The 26,184-nt window shown below is 51.8% G+C and overlaps 1 protein-coding gene across 2 annotated transcripts in view; it reads right to left on the bottom strand.

Moving 5' to 3' along the window:
• The window catches only part of LOC107146827 (nodal modulator 3), a 43,891-nt gene extending 21,003 nt beyond the window's left edge, over positions 1-22,888 (bottom strand). The window contains exons 1-14 of one of the 2 annotated variants that reach the window (XM_015491103.2): positions 22,603-22,888; positions 19,509-19,598; positions 17,539-17,584; positions 15,842-15,942; positions 15,042-15,148; positions 13,101-13,173; positions 10,712-10,864; positions 10,064-10,201; positions 8,931-9,020; positions 6,561-6,666; positions 6,277-6,427; positions 2,333-2,507; positions 1,309-1,450; positions 178-309 (exon numbers count right to left, since the gene is read on the bottom strand). In XM_015491103.2, coding sequence (XP_015346589.1) covers positions 178-309; positions 1,309-1,450; positions 2,333-2,507; positions 6,277-6,427; positions 6,561-6,666; positions 8,931-9,020; positions 10,064-10,201; positions 10,712-10,864; positions 13,101-13,173; positions 15,042-15,148; positions 15,842-15,942; positions 17,539-17,584; positions 19,509-19,598; positions 22,603-22,773 — 1,675 coding nt within the window. In that variant the 5' untranslated portion in view covers positions 22,774-22,888. The remainder of the gene's footprint in view (positions 1-177; positions 310-1,308; positions 1,451-2,332; positions 2,508-6,276; positions 6,428-6,560; positions 6,667-8,930; positions 9,021-10,063; positions 10,202-10,711; positions 10,865-13,100; positions 13,174-15,041; positions 15,149-15,841; positions 15,943-17,538; positions 17,585-19,508; positions 19,599-22,602) is intronic. The other variant, XM_048789555.1, reaches the window with a different exon arrangement.
• Positions 22,889-26,184: the final 3,296 nt, after the last annotated feature.

Raw genomic sequence — 26,184 nt, 5'->3', positions numbered from 1 at the left:
GGGTGGGCTGTTTTGGTGAGGTACAAGTTAGTCACAGAGTGTGACTCCAACATCAATGCCTAATGCCATAACCTGCAGCCGAGGTCCCGGGCAAGGAAGAGCTCACAACAAGAGAGCACAGCCGAGACACAGCTTGAGAACCGCGACTCGGAAAGTTACGAAGGCAGGAAGCGTTACTTTTATATTTTCCAGGGAGCACGTTGTCAAACGTGAAAGTCATGGAGTTGACCTTGCCGGAGAGCTGCAGGCTCCGCTTCTCACCCTGGCGGCTCAGGGACTGCAGGGTCACCAGCAGGTCGCCACAGGTATCTGCAGAGGAAAGACAGGAGGCCTCACGTGACTGCCGCCAGGGACAGGAAGCACGCTCTCCTGCTCGGCAGGCTCCTCCGAGCACACCAGCAGGGCTCAGGGCTCTGCGCATCGACTGATTGATTGCAAGAAGTCCCCCGGGCCGTGGGTCAGCAGTACACGACAAGGGCGTGAGGGCCGAGAGGACCCATGGATTTCTGCATGCTCCAGTCTGAGCCAGGGGAGAAAGAAAGAAGGAATGTGACATTATATAGGGCACCTATGGAGACAAGATGGCATGCAGGTGACATCATGCAGCACCAACAGGAGCCAGAATCAGAGGTGATGGATGAACAGCTACAGGATGTGCCTTCCATGCCAGCAGGCACTGAGCCTTCACACAACATCACCAACAGGAAAGATGGACTGGCCTCCCACGTTCGGGCACTGTGCCCAAGGCCAGCACAGGCTGACACACGGACCCTCAGGGCTCTGGGAGGTGTGTGCACCTAGCTCCACACCACGGGGGAGGGATGCGGAGGCACAGGGAGGCTAAGCAGCGTGCCCTAGGTACACAACAGGGCCCAACCCTGGAGTCTGGTGCCAGAGGCTCAGCTCGTCACCATTATGTCACACTGCCATGTGACAGGATCACATCCAAGCCCCTTGAAGACCTCCAGGGAGCAGTATGACCATTTTACAGACAAAACACCGAAGCCAACAATCTCAGAGCTGCGAGGACACGAGCCAGTGTTGAAACCTGGCCCCCTCCCTTAGTCAAGAGAGAAAAAGAAACCTAGGGTTTCCTTCCAGAGCCAAAGCAGAGTATTCTAGAATGCTCCTGGTGACTCCCCACGGCAATGATTCAGAAAGAACTACGTGCAGGACGCAGTCCCACACCTGCTCAGCAGGCAGGGCCCCCTCCCACACCACCCGAGGGAGGGCGGGGGCGGGCCCAGCCCCCGCCCCCCTGCCGGCTTCTTCAAAACCCCCTGCTCCTGCTGCCACCTGACCTCTTACCCAGACAAGAGACCTTCCCAGACACGGAGGCCAGAAACTGCACAAAAGCCACATCCATCACAGGGCTATCGGTCACCGTGAGAGGAAACGTGTGGGGTTTCAACATCAGCCCTGCCCTGGTCTCCGCCTCGGGAACCACCACCTGCGGAAAGACAGGACTGGCACCTGGGCTGCCGTGGGTTCTTGGCCCCTGGGCCTCCGGGGCCCTGGAACACCCACCTGGGCCCCAGGCTAAGCAGATTTTGAAGGACAGCGGTCACTTCCGGGCCCAGTTTTATAAGCCAACACACCCATCTGTGTGAAGGGCACGTATTTCCACTCAAAGTGTAAAAGCCAGCCTGCAGCAGCCCCGGGGCAGGCACAAAGGTGACTCCCCAGAGGGCGCCCAAGGCTGACCTCCACTGACGAACTGCTGGACGCCAGCCTGTTCCGGCCCCTTCCCAGAGGGACCCTGCTCTGCCCTGGCGAACAGTCTTGGGGGGATTCCTGCCCCATGGCCTGCAAGGTCACTCAGCCTGCCCAATGCCTGCCTGCAAAAGTCTGTGGCCAAGGGACAAGGTCTCTCTCCCTCTGGCTGTCCTGTCACTCACTCGCTGGGCCCGGCCATGCTCAGACCTTCCCCATGGAGGTGAGACCACAGGCCAGGGCTCCCCAACTTCTCCGCCTGCCTGGGGACCAATCACATGGCTCCCGTCCAGCTGTCCTCAATTCAGGGCACGGCAGGAAATGAGAAGCTGCGTTTTAGCCTGAGGTCCCAAAAGCCGGGCGTGTGGGAGCTCTGAGGTCCTCCTGAACTCGCAGTGTTCCAGAGGGGTGGCGCCTGACCCAGCCCCCAACAAATGTGATAACTGAGGAAGACAGAGGCCTTCTGTGCTGCTGCCCCCCAACCATGACATGCAGGCCGACAAAGACTTAGAAATAAGAAGTTGGGACCTGAAATGCTCCTTCTCAAACCCCGTTTTAGCTCATAACTCTTGAAAATCATGTTTTTCTTGTTTTCAAATAAAACAAAAACTCTTCATACCTGGACTTTGTAGGTCCCTGGTTTTGCTTTGAAGCAAAATGATCCATGAGCATCCGTCTCCACGGTGACCAAAGACTTGTCCTTGTCTTGAGACGACAGGACCACTTTGTATTTACCCATCTGCTTGCTGGCGTCAGGGAAGCGGATGATTGATATCTGCCCACAGACACTGAACCTGCAAGAAGACCATTCATCCAGCTTGAGGACTCAATCACAGCAGAAGAGACTCTCAACAACCCCAAACGAGCCCTCTTCCAGCCCTTGTGCCGAGACCAGTTTACTCTGAGCAGACAGACAGAACGCAGCCCAGGTGGTTTCCACTTTAACAAGCAACCCGCAGAAGGAAGAGCAGACCACGCAGGGGCCGTCTGTGTGTTCTGGGTGACATTTGGCAGACCCCCCACTGGAGAGGCAAATTTCAGAAAATCTGCAGATAATAAAAATGCTTCAGGTAAATGGATCACGGACAGTGGAACGGGCTGGGACTGAGGCCGTGGGCCAGCACTTATAGAAGCAAGAGCTGCGAGCTGCTGGAACACGGGGCCTGAGCCAGGCCACGCAACAGGCAGGGTGAGGCGCACGCCTTGCTTGTGACTAGACACAAGGCATGGAGGAAAGCAAGCAGAGAGACTGCACAGACGGACACAGAACTCCCCAGGAGCTGCAGGCCCGACGGCAACTGAAACGCCCTGTTGACAGAGGGTGATGCCTGGGATTTGGGACTATAGCCGCAGAGCTCCAGAGCACCCTTCAACAGACAGGCGGAAGACACATCCGTCCTGATAACAGACCTTCATCCCCGGGGGATGCCCTCGGTCCGAGCTGATGGGCGAGGAAGGGCCCGGCGCAGCTAGAGCCCACCAGGCCTCTTCCACTTGCGGGGCTGTGTGTTCGAATCCTGAACCACCATTTTAGAGAAAAATCAGTTGTTCCTTTTGACAGAAAGATAATAAAGAAGACTGGCTCCAACAACCACAGGACACACTAACTACGTGAATAGCCACGCTGCTTCAGAAGCAAGACCGTGGGAGGCAGGGCAGAGGGCAGGGCAGCGAGACCCCGGGTGAGCAGAGGCACGGCTGCCGCTCAGCTGGCCGCCCACCGCAGGGGTGGAGCCGTGGCCTCGAGAAGGCAGGTCAGCGCCGTTTCTGTACAGACCACAAGCCAGCGTCCACACTCTTCAGAGGTTGTAAGACAAAACAAAAAAAATTAAAATCAAAAGGAGGATAATATTTCATGACAGAAAAAAGTCGCTTGAAATGCCAGCGTCAGTGCCCACGGGTGAGGCGTTGGTGGAACACAGCCATTCCCATTCACTTCCAGACTGTCGCATGGTCTTCATCAGAGACCACATGGTCCAGGAAACCTAAAATGTACTCTCTGGATGTTTGCAGAAAAAATCTGCCAATCCCTGATGGAGTCCAAAGAATGCACACTGGTCCTCACCTTACCCTCAAAAGCACCTCAGAATGAGGGGACGGGAAGGGAACGTGGAGGGGACTATTCCTACAGGTCTTGGACACTGTCTTATCTACCTGCCAAAGGAAACGTCACCTTGTCTGGTCCCAGGTGACGCTCTCTGCCTCCCTGCATTGTAAATATTGCAACTATAGGATCTGTATTTAGCTCATACCCTCCATTAAAGAGAAACGCCCCGGTTCCCTACACCTCAAATGCATTTGGAAAAATACACTGAAAAGCTGGTGCAAGGCCTTAAAGGTTGATCTATCCCATAAACTAACAAGGTTTAATAACTTTACAAGCAAAAGCTGTAATCTTGGTACATAACGAGATAGCTCTATGCTTATGATCACTTGGACAGAAGTCAAGAGAGTTTGTTTTTTCAATAAACTGAGAATGAATTTTAAAAAAAAAGAAAGAAAGAAAGAAAAGAAAAGAAACAAACACCAGCAAAGATGTGCCAACCGCTTACAAAGGCCAATGTGCCTCCCTCCCACCCCCACAAGACGATGCATTTCCCAGATGTCAAAAAGGGGATTTTTCTTTCTTTTGTCCAAATACTCTACTTTAAAGAAGAAGATACATACATGTGTTTCCCCATCTCCTGGTACACCCCGTTGCTCCAGTGACAAGTCTGGGCTCCTCGCCCCTCCCCTGCTGGCATCAGGTCCCACCATCACCACAGCTTCCTGGGACGACTACCATAGCCCCTGCCTGGGCCCGCCACTCACACCCTGGCTTCTCTGCAGCCCCTTCTCCACGCAGCCAAGAAGGAAAACTAACAACCAGGGCCGCCGTCCACATCACTGCCTTGCCGACGACCCTCCAAGGCCCCTTGCACGGGGAGGCCAGCTGTCCCCACAGAGCCCACTGCCTCGCCCCCAGCCTCCAGCCACCCCACAGCTGGCTATTCCCTGCTCTCCCGGCCTGGGAAGCCCCAGGACTGACCTTAGTCTCCTCTAAGTTCTCAGGAACCCAGAACCTTCCAGGGCTCCCATCTTCCTGGGCTCCTCAGAGCACCTGGTCTCCTGCTATATGACACCTGTCACAAGTGACCATCACCACAGGTCTGCCTTCAGCCTGCCACCCCAGGGAGGCGAACACCCTCTCTTCACACCACTTTGTTCCTCGTCACGTACCACCTAGCATAGGGGCTGCTAGAAATGTCCATGGGGGGTTGGGGGGGCCTAAACCCAGGGAGTATTATCAGACGGAGATCTGCTTCTTCACCTCCCAGTCACCCCTAAATCGACTCCCTGACCTTGACTTCTACCTGTGTAGAAAACGGTCACGGCGGCCTCCTCAGTGACCAAGCCAGTGACCATGATTTCTAGGGCTCCGCTCCCTGGCCTTGCTGACAGGCACTTCCTCCTACCTGACTCCCGCTCCCTGCCCACCCGGCGCCTGCCACCCTGGTCCACTGTGTCCTGGCTCTGCCTGCTCCCATCAAGCTCAGGCTCCGGCTGCTGCCTGCGGCCCGCCCTCAGGGTTTTCCATCAACCCAGCAGCAGCTAGGGAGCGCCACCTAGCAGTCCTCCAGACCCAGGTGGCCAACCTGGACCCTCGAGGCTCGCTGGCTTCTCCCTGTGCACAGCACGGCACCCACAGCCCCCGCCTTTCAAGCTGGGACCCTGACTATGTTCCCCACCCTGACTTCCCTGGTCAGCTGTTCTGGCCTCCCACACCCTGTCTCCTGCACTGGCTCTGGACTCAGCCAGCAGGGCCATCACAGGCCAGGGCCCCCCACCTCGCACTACTCTGTGGTGCAGGTCACCCAGTCTGTGACATTATGTCATTGGCAGTAGAAACAGAATCATATGCCTACCGAAAGCAAAAATCAAACAATGCTACCTCGACTCAACACCGTTCCTGCCCTCAGCCATGAGTCAGCCCCTGTCGTCCGCTGGGGTAGACGGACCTGAGATCTGCCCTCCAGCCTGCTCCCCTCCCTTCACCTGCTCGGTACTTTGTGCTCCAGCCCGGACCTGCCCCTTTGAGACTGCAGGCCTCTGCTCAGGCCGTCCCTGCCCCATCAGCCCCTGCACCTCTCCTTCTAAGCCATAGACCCAGAGCCCCTCGATGTCAAAAGAAGGCTGGCGCTTCCCCATCCTGCAGGCTCCAGGCAGGGTCACAAGCACCCCAGGTCTCACTGCAAGGCCGGGGTCTGCTGCCACACTATCTTGCTTCAGATGATCAAAGACACGAATCCAAGCACAGCAGATCCCCCCCGGACACAGGATCACTCCCTACGCAGAGGGAAGAACCATGCAGCGACCCAGGACACCTCCCAACAAACCCCTCAGCCACCAACTATGCCGCCCTCCAAAGTCCTCAAGGCTTAGGCGAGAAGGCCCCCACAGGACAGGTGTGGAGGCAGACGTGGAGGACGCGTCCTACTCTGACAGACCCCTGTAACCCTGAGGACCTGGCACGAACACACAGTGGGCCCAAGGGGTCCCTGCCAGCCACTGAGAGCAGCTCACCTGGTGGCGACGATGTCGGCCAGCTGCGGCGTGTTGGGGGCGATCTTGATGGTGAGAGTCTGGAAGTAGAGGTGCTCCTTGTGGGCGTGGATGGTGTAGGTGCCCGTCGTGATGTTCTCCAGGCGGAAGGAGCCGTCAGCCTTCGTCCTGACTGTGAAGCAGGAACACCGTCAGCACACGCACCCCGGGAGCTGAGGCGGAGCCGCCTCGCCGTCACGCAGGCCTCAGGGCTGGCTCCTTCCCTCTCTCCCGTCACGCGAGCCCAGGGCCACACGGCTGCTCACCTTTGATCTGGTTGTTCAGAGTGACCACTGCGTCTGGGACACCTTCCCCTTCGGGTCCATTTAGGACCCTCCCGGTGACAGAGAATCCCATGACGTGGAACATGGGCTGGAAAAGAAGAACGGAGGACGGTGCTCAGGACCTGGGCCACAAACCCGCCCTGCCTGGCCCCCGCCCACCGCTTCCACGGCCTCTCCCAGCGCAGTCCGGCCAGGCTCCCTGGCACACTGATGTCCACGCTGATGGGTGTCCAACAGTTGAATGAAAAGACCCACAGACTCACTTTCCAATTTAGAGGCCACTCACTGCCTCGGCCAGGGGCAGCTTCCCCACCCTGCCTCCCCCTGCCCAATCCCCCTTCCCTTCCTCCAGGCTCCCAAGAGCAGATCCCAGCATCACCCTGGAGCCCCGCCGGCCCTCCAGCACCAACCTGTGCTGTGGCTCCCCTCTGCAAGGTCCCAGAGCCCCTCCTGACTCCCCACAGCTGGTGCGCAGGCCTGAGCCCTAGCCAGCCACCTGCCAGCCCCGGGCACACTCACCACTTGGGACCCCGTGCTCTGTGCGACCGCGTCTGTACTCCGCCCGCTGTGAACACCCCTGGGCACACTCTGGAGCCACGAAGCCCAGCCACCCTGATCTTGGCTCCTCAGCTTCACCACTACTCACTGACTCACTGTCGTCAAGCTTAGCAATACCTGAGACACCCTGGCTCGACTTCTCAGAGCTTGCCTCCTGCCCACGAGAATATGAGCTCCCTGAGGACAGGGACCTTACCTGTCTTGGTCACCTGGCTCACAGCAGGCACCAATAAATGACCCCTGAGTGAACGAGCACACCCACACACGCACACGGGCACAGCGTTTGACAGGCACCTTCCTTTCCATGCGCACAGCCCTTCTCAACCCTTCCAAAACCACGCAGTCCCCCCCATCCGCCTGCCCACCCACTGACTTCTACCCACACCCAACAGACGTTCTACTTATTGGCACCTACTGTGTGCCGGGCACTAAAGCAACATCAGGAAGACAGCAAGGAGCAAGACACGAATGGGCTGAGCACGCAGAACCTGCAGGCCTCCTTGAAATGGCACCCACTGCCTAGACTGCATTTGAGCGCCATCTGGGAATGTCCCCCCACCTGCCCATCCCTCCCCGCAAGCCCTCTGAAGCAAGCGGAGGCTCCCCCCACTCCCCCCAGCAGCCAGCAGAAGAGAAGCGTCACTGAATCTTAAACAGCAGAGGCAGCTCCCAGGTGCGTGTGACCCCAGAGGGAGCTCTGCAAGCCGAGCCGTTGCCACGCAGCACTTCCAGACGTAACATGAGGAGAAAACAGCTAAAACATCATCTTTTCAATAACTCTAGCCCTGGGTGGTCCATTAGGAAAGACTACTACCGTCTTTGGGGATTTGCTCTATCTAGCAAATTTTCCACAGTAACTATTTTCCATTTCTGTAATTAAAGTCAACATAAATACGATGAAAACCACAATCACCGTCTACTTTACGGCTGCAGGGAGCTGACTGGGTCACCTAGCGCATGGTCTACGGCCACCCCCAGGGCCTAAGCTCTGCCCGTCGCACCTAGCCACTGCACTGCCCCCGGAAGAGCCCAGTTTCCACCTGCGCCCAGCAGACCTTTCCCAACATAGCAGCCAGGAAATCGCACCTCCTCTGCTCGGACCCCTCGGGTGCTACTGAAGCTCCAGAGTAACAGGCCACATGGGCCCCCAGGACCTGCACAATCTGACCCCTCTTCTCTTCCTCGGCCTTCACTACCCCTGCAGCCACACCGGCCTCCTCAGGTGCAACAAGTCCTCAGGCACGCTCCTGCCTCAGGACCTTTGCACTTGTTCCCTCAGCCTTCAACAGTCTCCCCTCAAATAAAAGTGCAGTTCTCACATTTGTCCCCTTCAAGTTGATGCCCAAGTGTCACCTTCACCGTAAGAACTTCTGAGAAAACCCTACATAAGGTACACCCTCATGTCCACCCTGCACTGTCCCACCATATTCTTGCTTTATATTCACGTGTCACCCTCTGGTCCATTTTCTAACTTTCTCATCTATGCCTGAACTGACTCTTTCCATCATCCAAATGGGAGTTCCATGGGTCAGGAATTTTGGCCTGTTTTGGTCACTGCCATAGTCCCAGCCCAGGAAGAGGACCTAAAACATGCCACTGGCATTCAAGAAATTTCCCTGAGTGAAGCAGCTCTAGCAAGGAGTTCAATCCTCGAGGACCAAGTTCTCATGCAAGACGGGGAGGGAAAAGTGATCCTTCTCGATAAACTTTTGATTTTTTTAAACATATTTGCAACACCTGTGCCCAGGGATGGGAACTCCAGCCCCTGTCTCCCGGAGCATGGGGAGGTCTCACCTCAATCTTCAGGCTGTCGTGTTCCACTGTGAAGTCCAGCCTGGAAGGTGCGACGTCAAAGGTGATCCTCTCCCCTCTATAGAAGGGGACCTGCAGGAAGAGTCTGTTGATCACCACGAGCCAGTCACACAATCCACCGTCAATACCAACCACCGATCCAGCGGCCCACAAATGACCAGGGGCAAGACAAGCCAAGATCCTTAACTGTACTGTTGCTGCTTTTAAGAGGCAGCCCTGTTTCTCTACTGCAGCTGCCACTGAGGGGCCCATGTCCCACCATGAGCACAGCTTGAGTCTCCCTCATCCAAATGCCTGTTTCATACTGCAGAATTTTTCGGATGCTGTAATATTTGCACATACATAACGAGATAAATTGGGGATGGGACCCAAGTCTAAACAGGAAATGCCTTTACCTTTATGTTTCACCTACACCACATAAAGAACATATGAGGCAACTTACATAAAATATTTTTAAATAATTTTGTGCATGCAACAAAGCTTTGAGGTGTAGAATTTTCCACTTGTAGCATCAAGTCAGTGCTCAAAAAGTTGTGGATTTTGGGAACTAAGGTTGTGGCTCAGCAGTAGAGTGCTCACCTAGCACGTGTGAGGCCCTGGGTTCAATCCTTAGCACCGCATATAAATAGATAAATAAAATAAAGGTATTGTGTCCATTACAACTAAAAAATATTTTTTTAAAAATTTAAAAAAAAAAAAGTTGTGGATTTGGGGGCCAGGCGTGGTGGTGCACGCCTGTAATCCCAGCAGCTTGGGAGGCTGAGACAGGAGGATGGAGAGTTCAAAGCCAGCCTCAGCAACTGAGTGAGGTCCTAAGCAACTCAGTGAGACCCCGTCTCTAAATAAAATACAAAATAGGACTGGGGATTGTGGCTCAGTGGCCGAGTATTCCTGAGTTCAATCCCTGGTACTCACCCCCTCACCCAAAAAAAAGTTTTGGATTTTGGAGCACTTCAGACTTTGGAGTTTCAGGCTAGGAATGCATGATCTGCAGCTGCTGAACAGCGCCCATGGGGCACCAGGCCACCACTTGCTCCCTGGACACCGACAGCACCAGTTCTCATGGGACTGTTGGCCTCCCCAACAAAAACAGAGCAGTAAGCTGCCCCACTCACCACAGTGTAGCCCCCACTCGGCAAGGAGTAGAAGGAGAAGGAGCCGTCTTCCTTGGAGACCGTGTGGCACAAGTACACCAGGCTCTCGTCCTGGGGCTGGAACCCAGGCACTGGGGAGACGTTGCAGCCCAGGACGTCCTGTGCCAGGGGAGAGAGACTTCTTTTACTGTTTACACGCTCCAGTCACACCCAGGACCCACACCAAGGAGAGGACAACTGCATAAGTTTCATCTCTACATAGATGTATTTTTTTCCCTGAAATCTAGGGCACATTTATATAGATAAAAGAAACAAAATCTCCACACTCAAAGTCACAAGATGAAAGTTGCCATGATGTTCTTGGGAAAGGGACGCAGCTGTCCTTCCCAACAATGGGTCTCTGCCCTCCAGATAAGGAAAGTCTCAGCAAGGCCAGGCAACAGCCCAAGGTCCCCTGGCTGCTAAGAGGCGTCAGCAAACCCAGGTCCGTCTGATGTCAAAGCCTGTGCATTTTCCACTGAACTCCACACCTCCCGGTGCACACAACCAATTTCTTGTGAAATTGTTCTCAAATAACCTGAAGCAGCATCTCCACCAACAGACCCCAGCTGCCATGTCCCCGCCCGCCACACACACACCAGCTCTTGTTCTTTGCTTTCTTGTGCTTACCTCTTTGGTGACGAAGGAAGAAAAGAGAAGAAACTTCACCCCTTTCATGGGTTCCCCGTCACTCCGAACAGAGCCAGATACGTTATAGCCGGCAACAATGAGCGGGCCTGCAGCATTGGCGTTGGAGTTGGTCACGCGCACCGTGGTGCTCGCCTACCAAGGGAAGAGGTGTGAACTCCCCAAACGTGAGCACTTGCAAAGTGCCTAACACTGTGAGGACACGAAAATATCCACTGGAAAAAGCAACACATAAAGCTGCATCGACAGTTGTCCCCAGCATCCCTGGGGCTGGCTCCAGGACCCCCCAGACACCCTAACCCGCAGGTGCTAAGTCCTTCATGCAAGAGGGCAGAGTACCTGCCCAGAACCTACACATCCTCCCAGAACCTTGAATCATCCCTCGAGCATTCATAACCCCTAACACAACGCCTTGTGAATAGATGTTCTACTGCTTAAGGAACAATGACAGGAAAGAAGGCCTATGCGGGCAATGTTTTTCCTATATATCTTCAGCCCACAACCAGTGGACCTGAATGAACTGGTTGAACCCAGGTGCAGAAGCCACAGACTTGGAGGCTGACTGCACTACGTGACTGCAAGCCCTGGTCGGCGCCCAAAGTGAGGCCAAAGGAAATGAAAGGAAACATGGCAAGGCCACGCAGTCTGTCTGTGGAGGTCCCTCCCTTCTCCACACTCTCCACCCTCCAAAACCCCCCGCTGCTCCCAGTCCTAACAGTCATCAAGGTTCCAACTTTTAAATGAGCATGTTGTACTTTTCCATGTCTAGTGAAATGCATACTTCTTCAACTTTTCTTATTAACGTACAATTTATAACAGATATGCTGGGCATGTGGGTGGTGACTGGCATAAACTGAACGCACCACCGATGACCAGCACCCAGAAGCCCCTCGCCCACTTCCCAGCCCTGACTCCCACCCATGATAGGCCAACAGGATCCTGACTTCTAATCACAGGCTTTGCTTTACCATCAAATTTTATACTCACAGACTCAAGTTCCTTTACACCTACACCTAATAAGCCACGTAAACCTGAAAATGTATTCTACATCCTATGTGTAGTGTGTAGGGCTTGAGTTTTAATAAGCCTTTGTTATGTGTGTGTGTGTGTGTGTGTGTGTGTGGTGGTGGTACTGGGGACAGAACTCGGGGTACTTAAGCACTTAGCTATATCCCAGCTCATAATTTTTATGTTTAGTTTTAATTTTGAGACACAGCTCTTGATAAATTGCCAAGATCAGCCTTGAACTTGCCATTCTCCTGCCCCAGCCTCCTAAGTCACTGGTTACAAGCATTTTAAGTACTGCCCCTGGCTTAAATAAAACATTTTTAAATGTTGTTTCAAGGAAAAAAAAAAAAATCCTGAAACCCAAAAGTCATAACAGGACATAGGTCTTTGGTGAAAACTATTTCAGCCAAAGAGAAGACAAAAAGAAAAAAAAAAAAAAAAACTCTGGAGGACACCTGCATGTCCTCGTGCCAGGTAAAGAAATAAGAACACAGCTCAAGACCCCACATCCCCTCCCCCTTCCTCCCTCCTCTACACCACCAGGTCACCGGATGTTGCGCTGCTGGTGCCCAGCACAACTGCACCCTAGATCTACACACACCTGGCTCTGCACTGCATCACCACGAGAGCCTGTGACCTCACATCCTTCGCTCTCTGCACACAGCTCTGGGGCACTCATTACTGATGCCCAGCATGTCCCCCTGTGGGGGACCCACGATCCACTCTTAATGGCATTGGCGTTGCTTACCCCATTTTGCTATTATAAACAAACTGCAATAAGCATTCTTTGTTGTTGTTGTTGTTGTTTTTTGGCACTGGGAATTGAACCCAGGGGTGCTCTACCAGTGAGCCACATCCCCAGCCCTTTTTATTTTTTGAGATGGGGTCTCACTAAGTTGCTGAGGCTGGCCTTGAACTTGTGATCCTCCTGCCCCAGCCTCCCAAACTGCTAGGATTATTTGAGTGTGCTACCACACCAGGAGAAAACAAATATTTTATACATTCTCTCTGGGCATGTGCACAACAGTTTCTAGACTGTTCAGTATATTCATAAATATCTGTCTCAGGTTGAAAAAGAACAAAAAATCTATATCATCAGGCATTTCTGGTGTTGCTTTAGCTTAAAATAGTATCAGTTAATAAGAGAGCAACCCTGTCACCTACAACCGAAACCAGTGGCACCCGCTGTGGCAGCGGAGTTTCACCTCGTCAACACCTCCTCCCTCGTCAGCACCTCCTCCCTCAGCACGGCTACTTCTACATCAACATCTGGAAAACCCATAAATTCATTTCTCATCCTAAACTGAAGGCATCTGCAGACTAGCTCGTTATTGGCACAGCTATCACAGGCTGAAACGCTCACCTCTTTCAATGGCCAGGTGGGATGAGTTGCAAGGATTTCATAATCTCCAGGAAGAACTTTAAAAAATGCAAACCTAGGGAACACAAGACACACTTAGCTTTCTCCAAACAAGCCGAGGACTTCTCATTATCTGACTAGTGCTCGCCTTATCCCAAACTCCCTCTGGCTAGTCAAGCAAGTGGAGTCAACTGGTCACTCTGCAAATCCACAAAGGGTGCTGGCGAGGCCCACAGAGCAAAGCAAGGCTGTCCCATGTGCCAACAGGAAGGACGAGGGCTTCTGTTTCTCTAAATTCCAGGACTCCTGCCACCAAACTGTCACTGTCGGACAGCAGGGACCAGCCGCAGGACACTCAGCTGGGCAGAGAGAAGGGGAGGGAAGCGAAGGCAAGGAAGCGGGAAGAGTGGCAGCGAGGATGCCAGGCTGGGGAAGGACGCCGACGGGACCCCACTAACACTGTGGCCAACCGTGACAGGCTTGGCATCCTGCACAGCTGAGCTCAGATCTGCTGCGTGAAACGAACACAAGCATCGTGGGCTCTTGTGCAAAGCAACCATGATGGAACCCTAGCCAGGGAGGGTGACTCCGCTGGCTCCTGCAACTGAGGTCACAGCCAGCTGAGCTGGGACTCTGTCGCACTTCACCCTTCAGGTCCCAAGGCGATCAGAGGGCTGATTCCAGGGAACAGCGTCCCAGGGCCGCCTGCCACTATCACTCTTCAGCTGGTGCAGATGAAAGGGACTCTCGAGACTCACTTGTTGTGTGAGGTCATCCCTAACCGGGAAACCAACCCAAACGCTCCAACATCCGGAAGGCTTTGAGTGCCAACCTGATGCCAAGTCAAAAGTCCCACATTCGACACTTTGTTTCACGTTCCATGTTGTTTAGAAATGTGTGTAAGATCACCTTCATAAGGGGTGTAGGAAACATAAATGAATTTCAGGCTGAGACCTGGGCCCCCTCCCCAAGATATTGCATAATGTGTATGAAATATTCCCAAATCTGAAAAGTTCTGCAACCTGCAACAATTCTGGTCCCAGCACTTTGGAGAAGGAACAGTCAACCTGCAGCAGCCTAGGACACAAGGCATAGCTCCACATTCCACCTCAAACCAGGACTAAAGAGGCACCAATCAAGAAGAGGGAAGCTTATTTCAAAATGAAAAATAATTCCAACAAAATTTTTAAATTGGATAACTTCCTGGCAAACCCACGATAATCTTTGATTTTGCCATTCAGTCCGTCTTGTGTATTGAAGTAGCTAATAATGATTTGAATGCTTCTAAAATTATCAGTCTGAACTATTAATCTTGGCACATCTATTAACATTTGCAACTATATAGATCCATTAAGTAAATGCTTCAAATTTCACTAAGCAAGGTTAATTAGGTAATCAACAGTTCCCACTACAAAATGGTTTTGATGTGATAAAATCATGTTGTTAAATCATAATCACACTAACCTATATTGATCGAACATTTACTAAGCACATAATCCAGGCTGGCCAGTCTGAAACAATATGAATTCACTCTTCCCAGGAACCGTGGAAGGCAGGTTCCACAACTACCTTCATTTACAATTAAGGAAACCAAGGCACAGAGGGGTTAAGTGACTTGTCCCAGATCAAACAGCTAGCCATGGAGGAGCCAGGATGCAAACCTGGGCCACCAGACTCTAGGACCAGCCCCAGCTGTTACCTGAAGGCCTACTAAGTGCCCGGCTTAAAGCAGGTGCTCTGTGGGTGCTAAGGGATATTTAATCAGGTGCAACAGGACAAATGACTTCCATCTCACAGACAAGGAACTTGGGCTCCAAAGGGCATGAACTTGCAGGAAGTTAGCAGGCTGAATCAAGATCTGTACCCAAGTCTCCTGAATGCAAAGTCTCCAGCCCCCATCACAGCCCGGCTCCAGCTACATGGACAGGTAAGACGGCCACTCACTTTCCTCCAGGCTGCGTGACCGTGGACTGGATCTTTGCTTCTGTTCCAGTGTTTCTCAGAGACACCTGAACTCCTGCAGGACCCAGGGGCTGCCCTTTGCTGAGGACCTGTGTGCAGAAGGAGGACAGAACTGCTGGCCAACAAAGATCTCTCCACAAGTCACTGCCACGCACTCCTGCCCCCTAAGTGGAACTAGAACCTTCTCTGGGTCAAGGACACCTTTGACAAGATGACATTAACTATGAACACCCTCTCTCTGAGGATGAGGTGGGGGAGCCAACAGTGACAGTAAAATGACCCTGTTTCACGGAACCTCCGCTAAAGATGCACCACGATTTTATAAACCGCTGGATGGCAAAAAATACCCACGGTCCCACTTCACTAAGAAGCCCATACATAAAGTGGGCTGAGGGAGAAACGAGCCTGCCATGAAGTCAGCCGGGAGCCTGCACATCTCCACCATGCACCAGCTGGGCAGCAGGGGAGACCTCGCCAAGGAGGGGAACGCAGTCAGACTCACACCACTGTGCAAACACCTCCAGAGCTCAGCTTCCACCAGAGACTGCTCCAAAGGGGCGGAAGCAGGTGCACCCCTGCCCCAGGAGGCCTGAGCACCTGGGCAGGCAGGCAGAGGAAGGCGCCCTTCAACTCCACGCCCTATGAAGGACCGTGGGCACATGTCCTAGGTGGGGGCAGCATGGCCAGCAGCCTAACCTGCCTCCTCGATCTACCCTGCTCCACACATGACAGAGGCAGAGCTCCCAGACCCCCCAGCCCTGGGTGGAAACAGCCCACTCAACCTTTCCATTCACGGAGAAGCCCGTGAACACGAAGTTGATGTCTCCGCCCTTGGTACAGATGTCGCTGACGCCATCCACGTACAGCTCCACGTTGGTCGGCTCTGAGGAGGGGATCAGGGAGGGAAGAAAAGGGAGGGCAAAGACACACGGGCAAGGTGAGTGCTGGGACACTGTGGGACTAAGAAAGGCACCCGCACGGCCAGCTGCTCCACACATTACCAACACTTACTACACTCCATGATTCAAGACCCAAGGGGGCAAGAAATTTAGCAAGGAAAAGCCAACTTCCCACCCCCGTCCCCAGCACCTGCCTTCCTGCCCCAGAGGAACCAGGGTTCAGAGAATAAAGAGCCCAGAAAGAATCTTCCAGCCCAGGGGCATCCTGGGGCCCCACTGAAAACTGTGACCCCCAGTTTTATTCACATTGTTAGCCGTGGTCAGGCACCGAGCCAAGGGCACTATCCCCACAACTACCTCAGGAGTGGGGTCATTCCTGAGGGATAAACTGAGGCACAGAAGCACTAAAGGATCTCCAAGGTCACAGAGTTTGTGAGTGGCAGAGCTCCCATCTCCCAAAGCAGGCTGCAGACCTGTCCCAATGAGCCCTTGAGTCCAGCCAAGCTAGCCCGGGCCATGAGCTCAGGGCCCAGAAGCCATGTGGAAAGGAAATGAGCCATCTGCCCTGTGAGGGCCACAGCAGTGACAGCGAGCAGCCAGCTGCCGCCGTGTGGCCCAGGTCACCAGGCCCCCAGCCCCCCAGACACCCCAGGAACACAGAGAACACGGATGTTACGGTGACCTCCCGAGTTTTCAATACTGGTGATTCATTCAATTTTGGGGAAGAAACTCAAGAGTTCGTTATAACAGGGTCTAAAGAAGAGTTTTTGAAAGATTCCAAAGAGTGTAGAATAATAAGTAGAGAAAAAAATAGAAAACCATGAGGTTTTCAGGTAAAATAAAGACTCCTCCACACAGACAGACACAGCAGGAGGGTCTGGAGCCCGCGTGTGTGTGGGGACAGGCTGCTCCTTGGCGCCGAACGCTTGTTGGCTGCCTGCCGGCCTCTCTAAACCCTTAGCCCAGCCCCCCCCAAGGCCGGAGTGCAACCACTGTGACTCCACAGGAGAGGCGGAGGCTGGAAGGGAAGTGACTCGCCAAGGCTGTCACCTGGCTGGTGAGGCCCAAGGCGGCCGATCTTGCCCGTTAAAGAAGCAGATCTGTTTGGCGCTCAGTGGTGGAGCTCAGCACAAGCCAGGCCGGGTTCCATCCCCACAGCAGCAAGAGACAGATCTGGACTTTAGTGTCAAATTTAAATGGTTGAACAGTTCAATTAACTAAAAAAAAAAACTAAGGTGCTGAAAAAGAAACTGCACTGGGACAAGAACCGAGCCCCACTCTTGGTTTCTATATTGTTCCAACACCACGTGGGGTGAAACCGTGAAGGCCCAGTTTCCAAAAAGAGGAACAGTCCACGAGAAGATGCCCGACTTGAGAAAGGTGACGGCAGCCATAGGGCAGATGGAAGATAGACCCAAACTAAAGTGACAGGGAAAGGGAAAGGGGACAACACAAAAGCCCTCTTCCACGAGAGAAGCGGATGCTTAACTCTTCAACAGGCACTGACTGTGCCAATCCCAACCAATGTCTGCACATAATGGGGCCCTGACGAGGTACATCTGGTTATTTGGCTAACTTACCAAAACTCCACCCTAGGGGAGGCTCGATCTTCAGAATGAAATCCCCCTACAGAAAAAAATGAAACTTAAAGAAACGAGAATTGATGACACTGGTGTAATGTAATCAAAAACTAGTGCATCTGAAGTGAAAATCCAGAGCATAAGCAGTGTTCTTCTGAATGAGTCTTAGGTTCCTTTCAGAGGCTGCAAACTGAAGCAATCAGAAGCTGTCCCATTGAGCCCATTTGTGAATTCTAAAAACAATACATTGCACCTCCCATGTCTTTTTATACCAAATATTAACCAAGTCTTCCACTAACTCCTCGCATGCCTAGGGCTACAAGGTTTGCTCGCATCCTTGGGAACTAAAATCACTATTTAACACTAGATTTTACCTATCAACCCTGAAGATTGACATTAATAGTTAAGAAAAAAAAAAAAAAAAAAAAAACAGATTTCAAGACCCTGCTAATTCACCTCTAGAAATCAACTCATATGTTGTGCATAGATGTAAATTCAAGACTACAGATTACTGTGTTGCTAACAATAATTTTTAAATTGGGACAAGACTGCATGCCCATCCACTGAGCGTGGTTAAATAGATTACAGTGTGGGGCTGACTGGCATTTGATACAACCTTTAAAAAGACAGCAGCAGGCCCACATGCATGCTGCTGCTCAAGCAGGCAGGGAAAACCACCTCCCCACGGCAAAGCTTTCCATTACATTGAGGGGAAAAAAAATCAAATGGCCAAATAACTCCAACTGTGCAATTCCATCTGTATTAAAAAAGGCAAAATTAAAAGTATATATATACAGCTGGGTGTAGTGGCACACACCTGTGATCCCACAACTCAGGAAGGTGAGGAAGGAGGATTACAAGTTCAAGGCCAGCCTCAGCAACTTAGTGAAACTGTCTCAAAATAAGAAATAAGAAGACTTGGGGATGTAGTTCTGTGGTAGAGCACCCAGGACTTCAATTCTTGGTACTTAAGCAAATAAATAAACAAAAAAAACTATGAATGCTGACTATTTTTACAACATCCTGTGAATTTATATCTCCAAGTATGTGGAGGAGGCTGGGGCTGTGTAAGAAGTGTGCAAAGGCACATCTAGGTGGCATGTGTATCTTCCAACTGTAAGCAGAGAGCGCACTCTGTTAGGAAGCACACAAGAACCTTTGTCAAAGGTCACTGCTATACGGGGGAGGTGACAGAATTAGGGAGCAAAGGGTACAAATTTACTTCATACAGCCCAAAAGATCTTTTTTTTTTTTTTTTTTTTTTTTTCACAAAGCCCATGAAAATGCATGGAACTTCTGGAATCTTTTTTAAACAGTACTTTAAGGGTTTTTATTAAGTCAGTTTTCCACACTGGCACTCTGGGCGTCCCGGGCAGCACTGCGCTAGGGTTAGTTTCATCCCCAGCCTCTGCTCTCTGAGTAACCAGAGGCCCCTCCAGGGCTGTAACCAGGTCTCCAGTCACATGAACATGGAACCTGGAGACCTCGGGTGCCATCAGACCAGCTGAGAAGTCATCTCCCTCATGGGAATGATCTGAGCAGCTATGCTGAGCGCAGGTACAGATGCATCACAGGGCATCCCAACTTCATAGAGAACAATGATGCACCAATTTAAATAAATAAAAAGTAAATAGAAGGAAGACCAGCAGAGAAAGAGGACCACAGGAAGGGAAGAGGGGAGGGAAAAGGGGAGTACTGGACCAACTATGTTATATGCACTTATGAATACGTCAGGATGAACCCCACTATTATGTACAACTACACTGCACTAATAAATATAAACATAAAAGAATAAATAAGTTACCTCCCTTGGAACTGGACTAGCACTGCCATGTTCCTCTAATCATTTACAAAGCCAGGGAGCATCTACTCATGTGGGAAAGGCCACTTTCCTTTTGGCGCAGCCCAAAGGCCACACTAATTACTTCCCATCATAAAAGACAAGCAGGCAAGGCCGGCACCCTCCTTACCTTATCATACAAGGGAATCATGAAGTAGCCGTTGTTAGGGGCACAGTCTGTCTGGTATTTCAAAGTCCCATGCTTGGTGTACAACTTTATCTGGAAAGAGGGGAAAGGAAATGCAAGTCATGATATCGCCTCTGAGAATCGCCCACATCATGCCTGAACGTATCAGGCAATAAGCATGTGCTCGCTGCAGACCCACTACACGCCAGCAATGAACATCAGGCCTCTGGAACAAGAAAATAAGATGAAGCCACCCCAGTCGTGGGATCTGATGGTTCTCAGGTTAGAGACTATCTAAAACCACCCCAAAGTCTTGCTTTTCAATGCCTTTCCATTGACTTAAATGGCTGTCTCTATTTTATTCATGTAAGTTTCTGGGTCTAAATCAAATTCTCTGTTAGTGAAACCAATCTGCTTGTTAAAACACAGATCCCTGAGCCCCACCTCATTTCCTCCACTAGGTCTGGGATGAGGTCTGGGGACCAGCATCATTAGGTCCAAATGACTCTATAAACTAAAGGGACATTCACCTATAAGCTTAATTCTCTTTCATTCTCAAAACAAAAACAGATCAAAGACATTTACTGTTATGTCCTCTCCTCAAGGACTCTAAAACTTTGTGTCTTCAATACTAGCAGGCACAAACTATTCACCCAATAAGAGGCACAAGCAGTATCTACATCTTCCACATACTGGGTGACCTTGGGCTAGTCCTTTAACCTCTAGAAGCTGTTTCTTCATGGGTAGAGACAATGAATTCACATCACTGTATATTAAGCATCTGACACGAAGCACAGGCTCAAATGAATTACTATTTAATACCTGAAAAACAACACAACGTGTGTAATCAGCAGGGCATAGACTGAGTTCTAGGAAAGTTGCCTAAACTTACCTGAATGGCTGAACCACTCTGACCCTCAGTCTTTACATATGTAAAAGGAAGCAGCTGGGACTGATGGCATCTAGGAGCCTCACCTCTAAAATGTGAATGATCCATGACCAAGATACAGAGATGACAGAGTCAACCAACTAAGAAGATGTATACGGCAACAAACTTGCAACTTGCACAGTGTTGCAAGTGGGAAAGGCCCAGTGTGAAAGAACAAGTAGACTGAGTTCTCCACGGGCAGTAACCATGGCTTACACACCACAGAGCCCGGGACAGTGTCCTAGGTACTAGGTCCTCAATAAATAAAAAATGAATTTATTCCAACCATAAAGAAATTCAGATGCATACAATTAAAAGCATGGATTGGAAATCCAGCAGCCTAGAGGGGCACAGAGGCAAGGTCAAGGGGCATTACTCTAATGGGGCACGGAGCACTACACAACCTGAGCCAACCTCTGCGGCCCAAAGACAAGGCGATTTCCAGAGAAATCAGGAATTCAGTTTCTAAGGTGAAATTTCTTAATTGTTAAAGTGTCAGCAACCAGTATGATTCTTCTTTTTAACAGCTCAGGCCACAGGTAAAGAACAGAAATGTCAATGCCCTGAGTAGGGACTTTCCTCTGGTGTGTTCACTTCCCCACCTGGGCCACCCTGCAGGACATGCAGCAGTGCAATAAGTTGTTGACTGAATAGGATGCAAAAGCACCCAGAGGGAAGAAGGCTAGAGAGGGGGAAGGTAGCCAGGTTGGGACACAGAGAGCACCATCAAGAAACAACCATGAAATACCGACTTTTCTTTCATAAAGTACAGATGAGGACGTTGAATGGCAACCTAATCTACAGTGAGGTTACTCATATGAAATGTCTGATTTCATCACCAGTAATTATGAAAGAAGGAGCGTCCAATACAAAAGAACAAGCGGGGGACTGGCAGCCCTAGGGCTCAAGAGATACAATTCTCTGTCCGGAGGCCACTATTAGTACTGGGGGTGGGGGTGCCCTAACAGCCTTTCCCTTCCTCCCAGAGCCCCGGGAAACTACAAACTGCCTGCGACAGTGTCCTGTTTTGCTCTGGGTGCTTTGAAGACAGCTTCTCAAATGCCATGTGCCTGCAAACCCAGAAGGTGGCATGGGGACCCCACATGTTCCCAGCAGCTCCTGCCAGCCCTTAGGACTAAAAGGGTAGAGGAACAGCGGACAGAGGGGCCCTGAGGCTGACAACCCAGCCTCCTCTGTAGAAGCATCTGCTTCTCTCCCAACACCATCCTACAGGTAAGAAACCGGACTTGGAGCAAAGCCAGGTGAAAGTGTTGCGAATCCACTTCCCGCCCCTCCCACAATCCTTGGCGACCTGTTCTGTACAATCCTGCTGTTCCACTCTGCCTTCTCTGGGGCAGCTCAAAGGTGCCTTCGGGTAGCCTCTGTCCCTTCCCAGTCTCTTTGGCATCTCCTTGCCCCTTCCTTTGTTTTCTCTCAAACCTCATCCCAGGCATCTGGTGTGTGCCTCTTCCACTCCCCTCCATCCCCCTGTCCCATTTACAGTCCGCGGTTGGAAATGAGGCCCAGCCCTCCCGGTGGCTCTTCCTCACCCACCTTGACAGGTGTCCTGGAAGCCTACCTCCACGTGTCCCTCCCGCGTCCTCTTTTCAGAAGCTATCTGGGCCACAATCCCACTGGGATGACAATCACTTCACAGACCCTTACAATTTAATTTTTTTTTTCCTAAAGAAAACTTCTACACGGATCTCTAGTGTGATTCCGGTGACCACCCGGGACACCCATCAGGACAGCTGGCAACGCTCCCCTTTCAGAGGAAAAGGAGCTGGAGGCGGGGGTAAAGACGCAGCCGCCCCCCGCGGAGTTTCCAGCACGGCTCTACCGGGGGTGGGTCTCCGGGGTGCTCTTTTAAAAGCACCTGGGGAGCACTGGACTGGACCTTGCGGGGCGGGGGGTTCCGGGTTGTGGGTAAGAATCGGGGTCTGCAGGTCTGGGGAGATCTGCGGTCCAGCTTTTGGAGAAACGGGGTCAGGGCTCCAGGGGCTGCGGTCTGGATTCGGGGCGCCGCGGCCCCGCGCCCGAACCCGCAGCCATACGTCGGCTTGCGGACGCCGCGCGGGGCCGGGCGCCAGGCCGTGGCGGCCCAGAGAGGCTGAGCGACCGGCCCGGGGTCACAGCGCGAGGCCGGCGGCGCGCGGGGCGGGCGCTCACCTCGATGAGCGAGTAGTTGATCTCCACGTCCGACTTGACGAAGCCCCCGCAGCCCACCACGATGTCCTCGGAGCCGCACGCCGGCCCCACGCCGCACAGCAGCAGCAGCAGCAGCACGGCGGCGGCCGACCCCAGCGGCCCCGGCGGCCCCGCGCCCCGGCCCGCCCACATGGCCCGGCCGCCCTCGCCGACCCTCCGCAGGCCGCCCGGTCCCGCCCCTCACTCCGCACGCTGCCGGCTCCTTCCTCTTCGCCGGCTGACAGCCCAGACCCCGCCCCACCGTCGCGCAGGCGCACTGCGAGACCACGCCCACAGAACAGACCCACGGCGCATGCTCAGCAAGGAAACGCGTCCTCCTCTGCCCCCTGGAGGCCTGGAGGACTCCGCGCGCCCTCTGGCAGGTGCTCCTCTGGGTTCAGGAGCTGAATTCTACCTCCGGTTCAATATCACAGCTGGAAAAAGAAAAGAAACTGTGGATCGAGGTATCCAACAGCTTTCCCAAATCTAATTAACTCAATATTTCACAAGTGTTACGCACTCTCAATAAGCCCGTTAGAAATCTGCAAGTTGGTGCATTTTCTATGATAAATGATTAGTAAGTTTTAAACCAAAACATATTAGGTTCAGCATAATATTAAAGAAGGTATTATTTGAAATTTATTTTATTCCCTGTTCTATTATCTGCATAGAAACAGATCTCAAGAGGCTTTTTTTCCCTCTCTCTCTTAAAAGATTGAGGTCCACATGTGGTTTACTTTGGATTCATTCTCCAAGATGAAATGTTTTGTCTAAAAGTAGTTCAAATATCAGCATGTTGTATTTTTTCAAAAGACTGAATACATAACATGTGTAGGCAGAATTTAACTACAAAGTTATCCACCAAAATGGACAAACACTACTTTCTAACCTAATATTTGAAGTTTTTCCATTTTGCTCCTTTAAGAAAAAAAAGTGTTTTATTTTGGTAGTTTTTAACATTTTGTTTCTAAATGATGAAATAAGAGATTTCCCACTGCCATTATCACCATTGTGGCTAAAACTTAAACAATATATAACTAAGAGATTAGACTGTATGGTCATCAAAACCTTCCCAGTGGCTACAGAGGATGAGGCCTTACAGCAGGCTGCCATGGTGGGTGCATCTGATTCCGTCTCTCCCCTCTGCATTCCCACTAAAAACACAGTGAGATTCTCAACTACTCAGTCATAGGAACTGTTTAAATAATTAATTTCTTCAGTGGGGTTTGTTATTCAGAACCACTATAAGGCTGATGTATTTACCCTCCCTACCATGAAGCCCTGGTTTATCTTAGCAAATCACCAGGGGTTTGAAAACCACCATTTAGGAAGTGTGGGCCCCTGGGAACTTCTCTTCCTACACAGAATGGGAAGCCAGGGGGAAAGGACTTATCTAGACTGCTCTGCATGCAGCCACAGGCGGTTCTGAGAGCTGAAGAGTAGGTATTAGAATTCCCCACGTCATTTTCTTGGTTCATCCCCCGATTTCCCCCATGTTCTTCTGACTCCCTGACCATGCCTTAAATTCATCTTGAAACATACAAAGAAATAGGACTGCGGCTAAGCCAGCTGGGTGGGGGTTAGCAGCCTGCAGGGAAAGCGGGCTTTAGCTTCCCCCTAATTTCCTTCAAACTCTACAAACAAAGCAGCTCAAATAAACAGACAAGATGTGAAAGCAAACAGCAGACCTGCCCCTTCAGCTTCAAAACAAACCCTGGGTTCATTATGACCTTCTCTTCCAGAGGACATGAGCAAGAGGACCCCAACTTCCTGGACCCCAGACTGGATTGGGGAGACTCAAAGAGACAGGCGGAAATGAGGCTGTGGGAACCCATACTGTGGAGGCCCAGGAGAAGGTGAGGCCAGAGAAAAAGATGAGGATAAGACCCCCAGAAACAGCCAAGCAGCGAGAGGGTGCAGAGGGTTTTGATTTTTTACCCAAATGCAAATCTGGGTGGGTGTCTGAAAGACTGAGTTCCTCTCTCCAATCCTCACTTATTTATTTATTTATTTTTTTTAAGAGAGAGTGTGAGAGAGAGAGGGAGAGAGAGAGAGAGAGAGAGAGAGAGAGAGAGTTTTTCAATATTTATTTTCTAGTTTTCGGCAGACACAACATCTTCGTTTGTATGTGGTGCTGAGGATCGAACCCGGGCTGCACGCATGCCAGGCGAGCGCGCTACCGCTTGAGCCACATCCCCAGCCCTCACTTATTTATTTCTATGTGGTGCTGAGGGCCTTGCACGGGGGAGGTGAGCGCTCTACCACTGAGCCACAATCCCACCCCTCTCTCTCCAGTCTTGAAAGGAGTGTGGGCTCCTTGGAGGAAAAATAATGATAAATGTTAATGAAAGTGGTCGTTGCCTTAGTGCGCTTCCGTTTTTTCATCTGTGCACATACCACAAGTACACAGCATCATTTCTAAAGGCAGCCAGAGGCAGGGGACTCTGACACAAAGCCACACACCTTGCTTTAAGACTCAGGACAGGGGAAAAAAAAAAAAGACTTCCTTCTCCACTTTCCCTAATTTAAGCATATCCCTTTCCCCTGGCCCTTTCTTTTCTCTTTTCTTCTTTTCCCCTGTAAGAACATCATATCCTTTCTATACTGTCATCTCTCGTCCTAGTGTTCAGCAACCGACTTTCCACATTCACGCATTTCTGCAATGGCATTTTGCAACTATTGGTTATTGCCTGGTGCAGTGGCACCTGCCTGTAATGCCAGCCACCAGGAAGTCTGAGGCAGGAGGATCACAAGCTCCAAGCCAGCCTGAGCAACGGAAGCAGACCCTGTCTCAAAATACAAAATAAAAAGGGCTGGAGATGTAGTTCAGTGGTGGCGCCCCCAGGTTCAATACCCAGAACTGGAAAAAAAAATCGAATAGAATGAACAACTCATTGGTCATTAACCCGTGCACTAAGTGATCATACCAAGCTAAGGTAATCCCTAGCTTAATTAGCATGTACTGTGTGCCCAGCGCTGTGCCAAGGCTGACCTGGAACTCTCAAGCCTCCTCCTGCCTCAGCCTCCATAATGGCTGGGGTTCCAGTCCTGCGGCCATCTGCCCAGCTTGTGCTAAACTCTTTATTGAGAATCTTCTTAAACTCTTCGCAGCGCCCTGCATATAGACGATGTCCATCCGGGTTGTTGGTCCGTGGCCGCTGCCAAGACTCCTGCTACAAACACTTGCGCACCGTTGGTTCTTTCATCGGGATAAACACCCGGAATTCCTGGTTCCAAAGCGTTTGGGACAATACTTGTTGCAGAGGGCGGGCAACGAGCATGGGGGTGTCCCTGCACTTTTCAGGGATCCCTGGATGCCATCCCCTAGTGGGGTCCCCGGGCCTCCCTGCGCGTCCCCACCGCCGCGCCTCCTTTCACCCTAGTCGTCCCAGCGTGGCGGCGCGGCTGGACCTTGCCCTTGGCCTCCGATCCCGACCGGCCCCGCCCCTGGCCTGCCCGAGCGCAGTGGAGGAGGCTGCCCAGGGATAGACAGACAGGCAGACCCACGCTCGGACCGACGGAGGGACGGACGGAGGGCGCCCGATGGCCGCGCCTGGCGAGCCG

This window comes from Marmota marmota, unplaced genomic scaffold, assembly GCF_001458135.2.
Source record: "Marmota marmota marmota unplaced genomic scaffold, marMar, whole genome shotgun sequence".
NCBI classification, from domain to species: Eukaryota; Metazoa; Chordata; class Mammalia; order Rodentia; family Sciuridae; genus Marmota; species Marmota marmota.
This window is presented reverse-complemented; position numbering and strand designations above follow the sequence as displayed.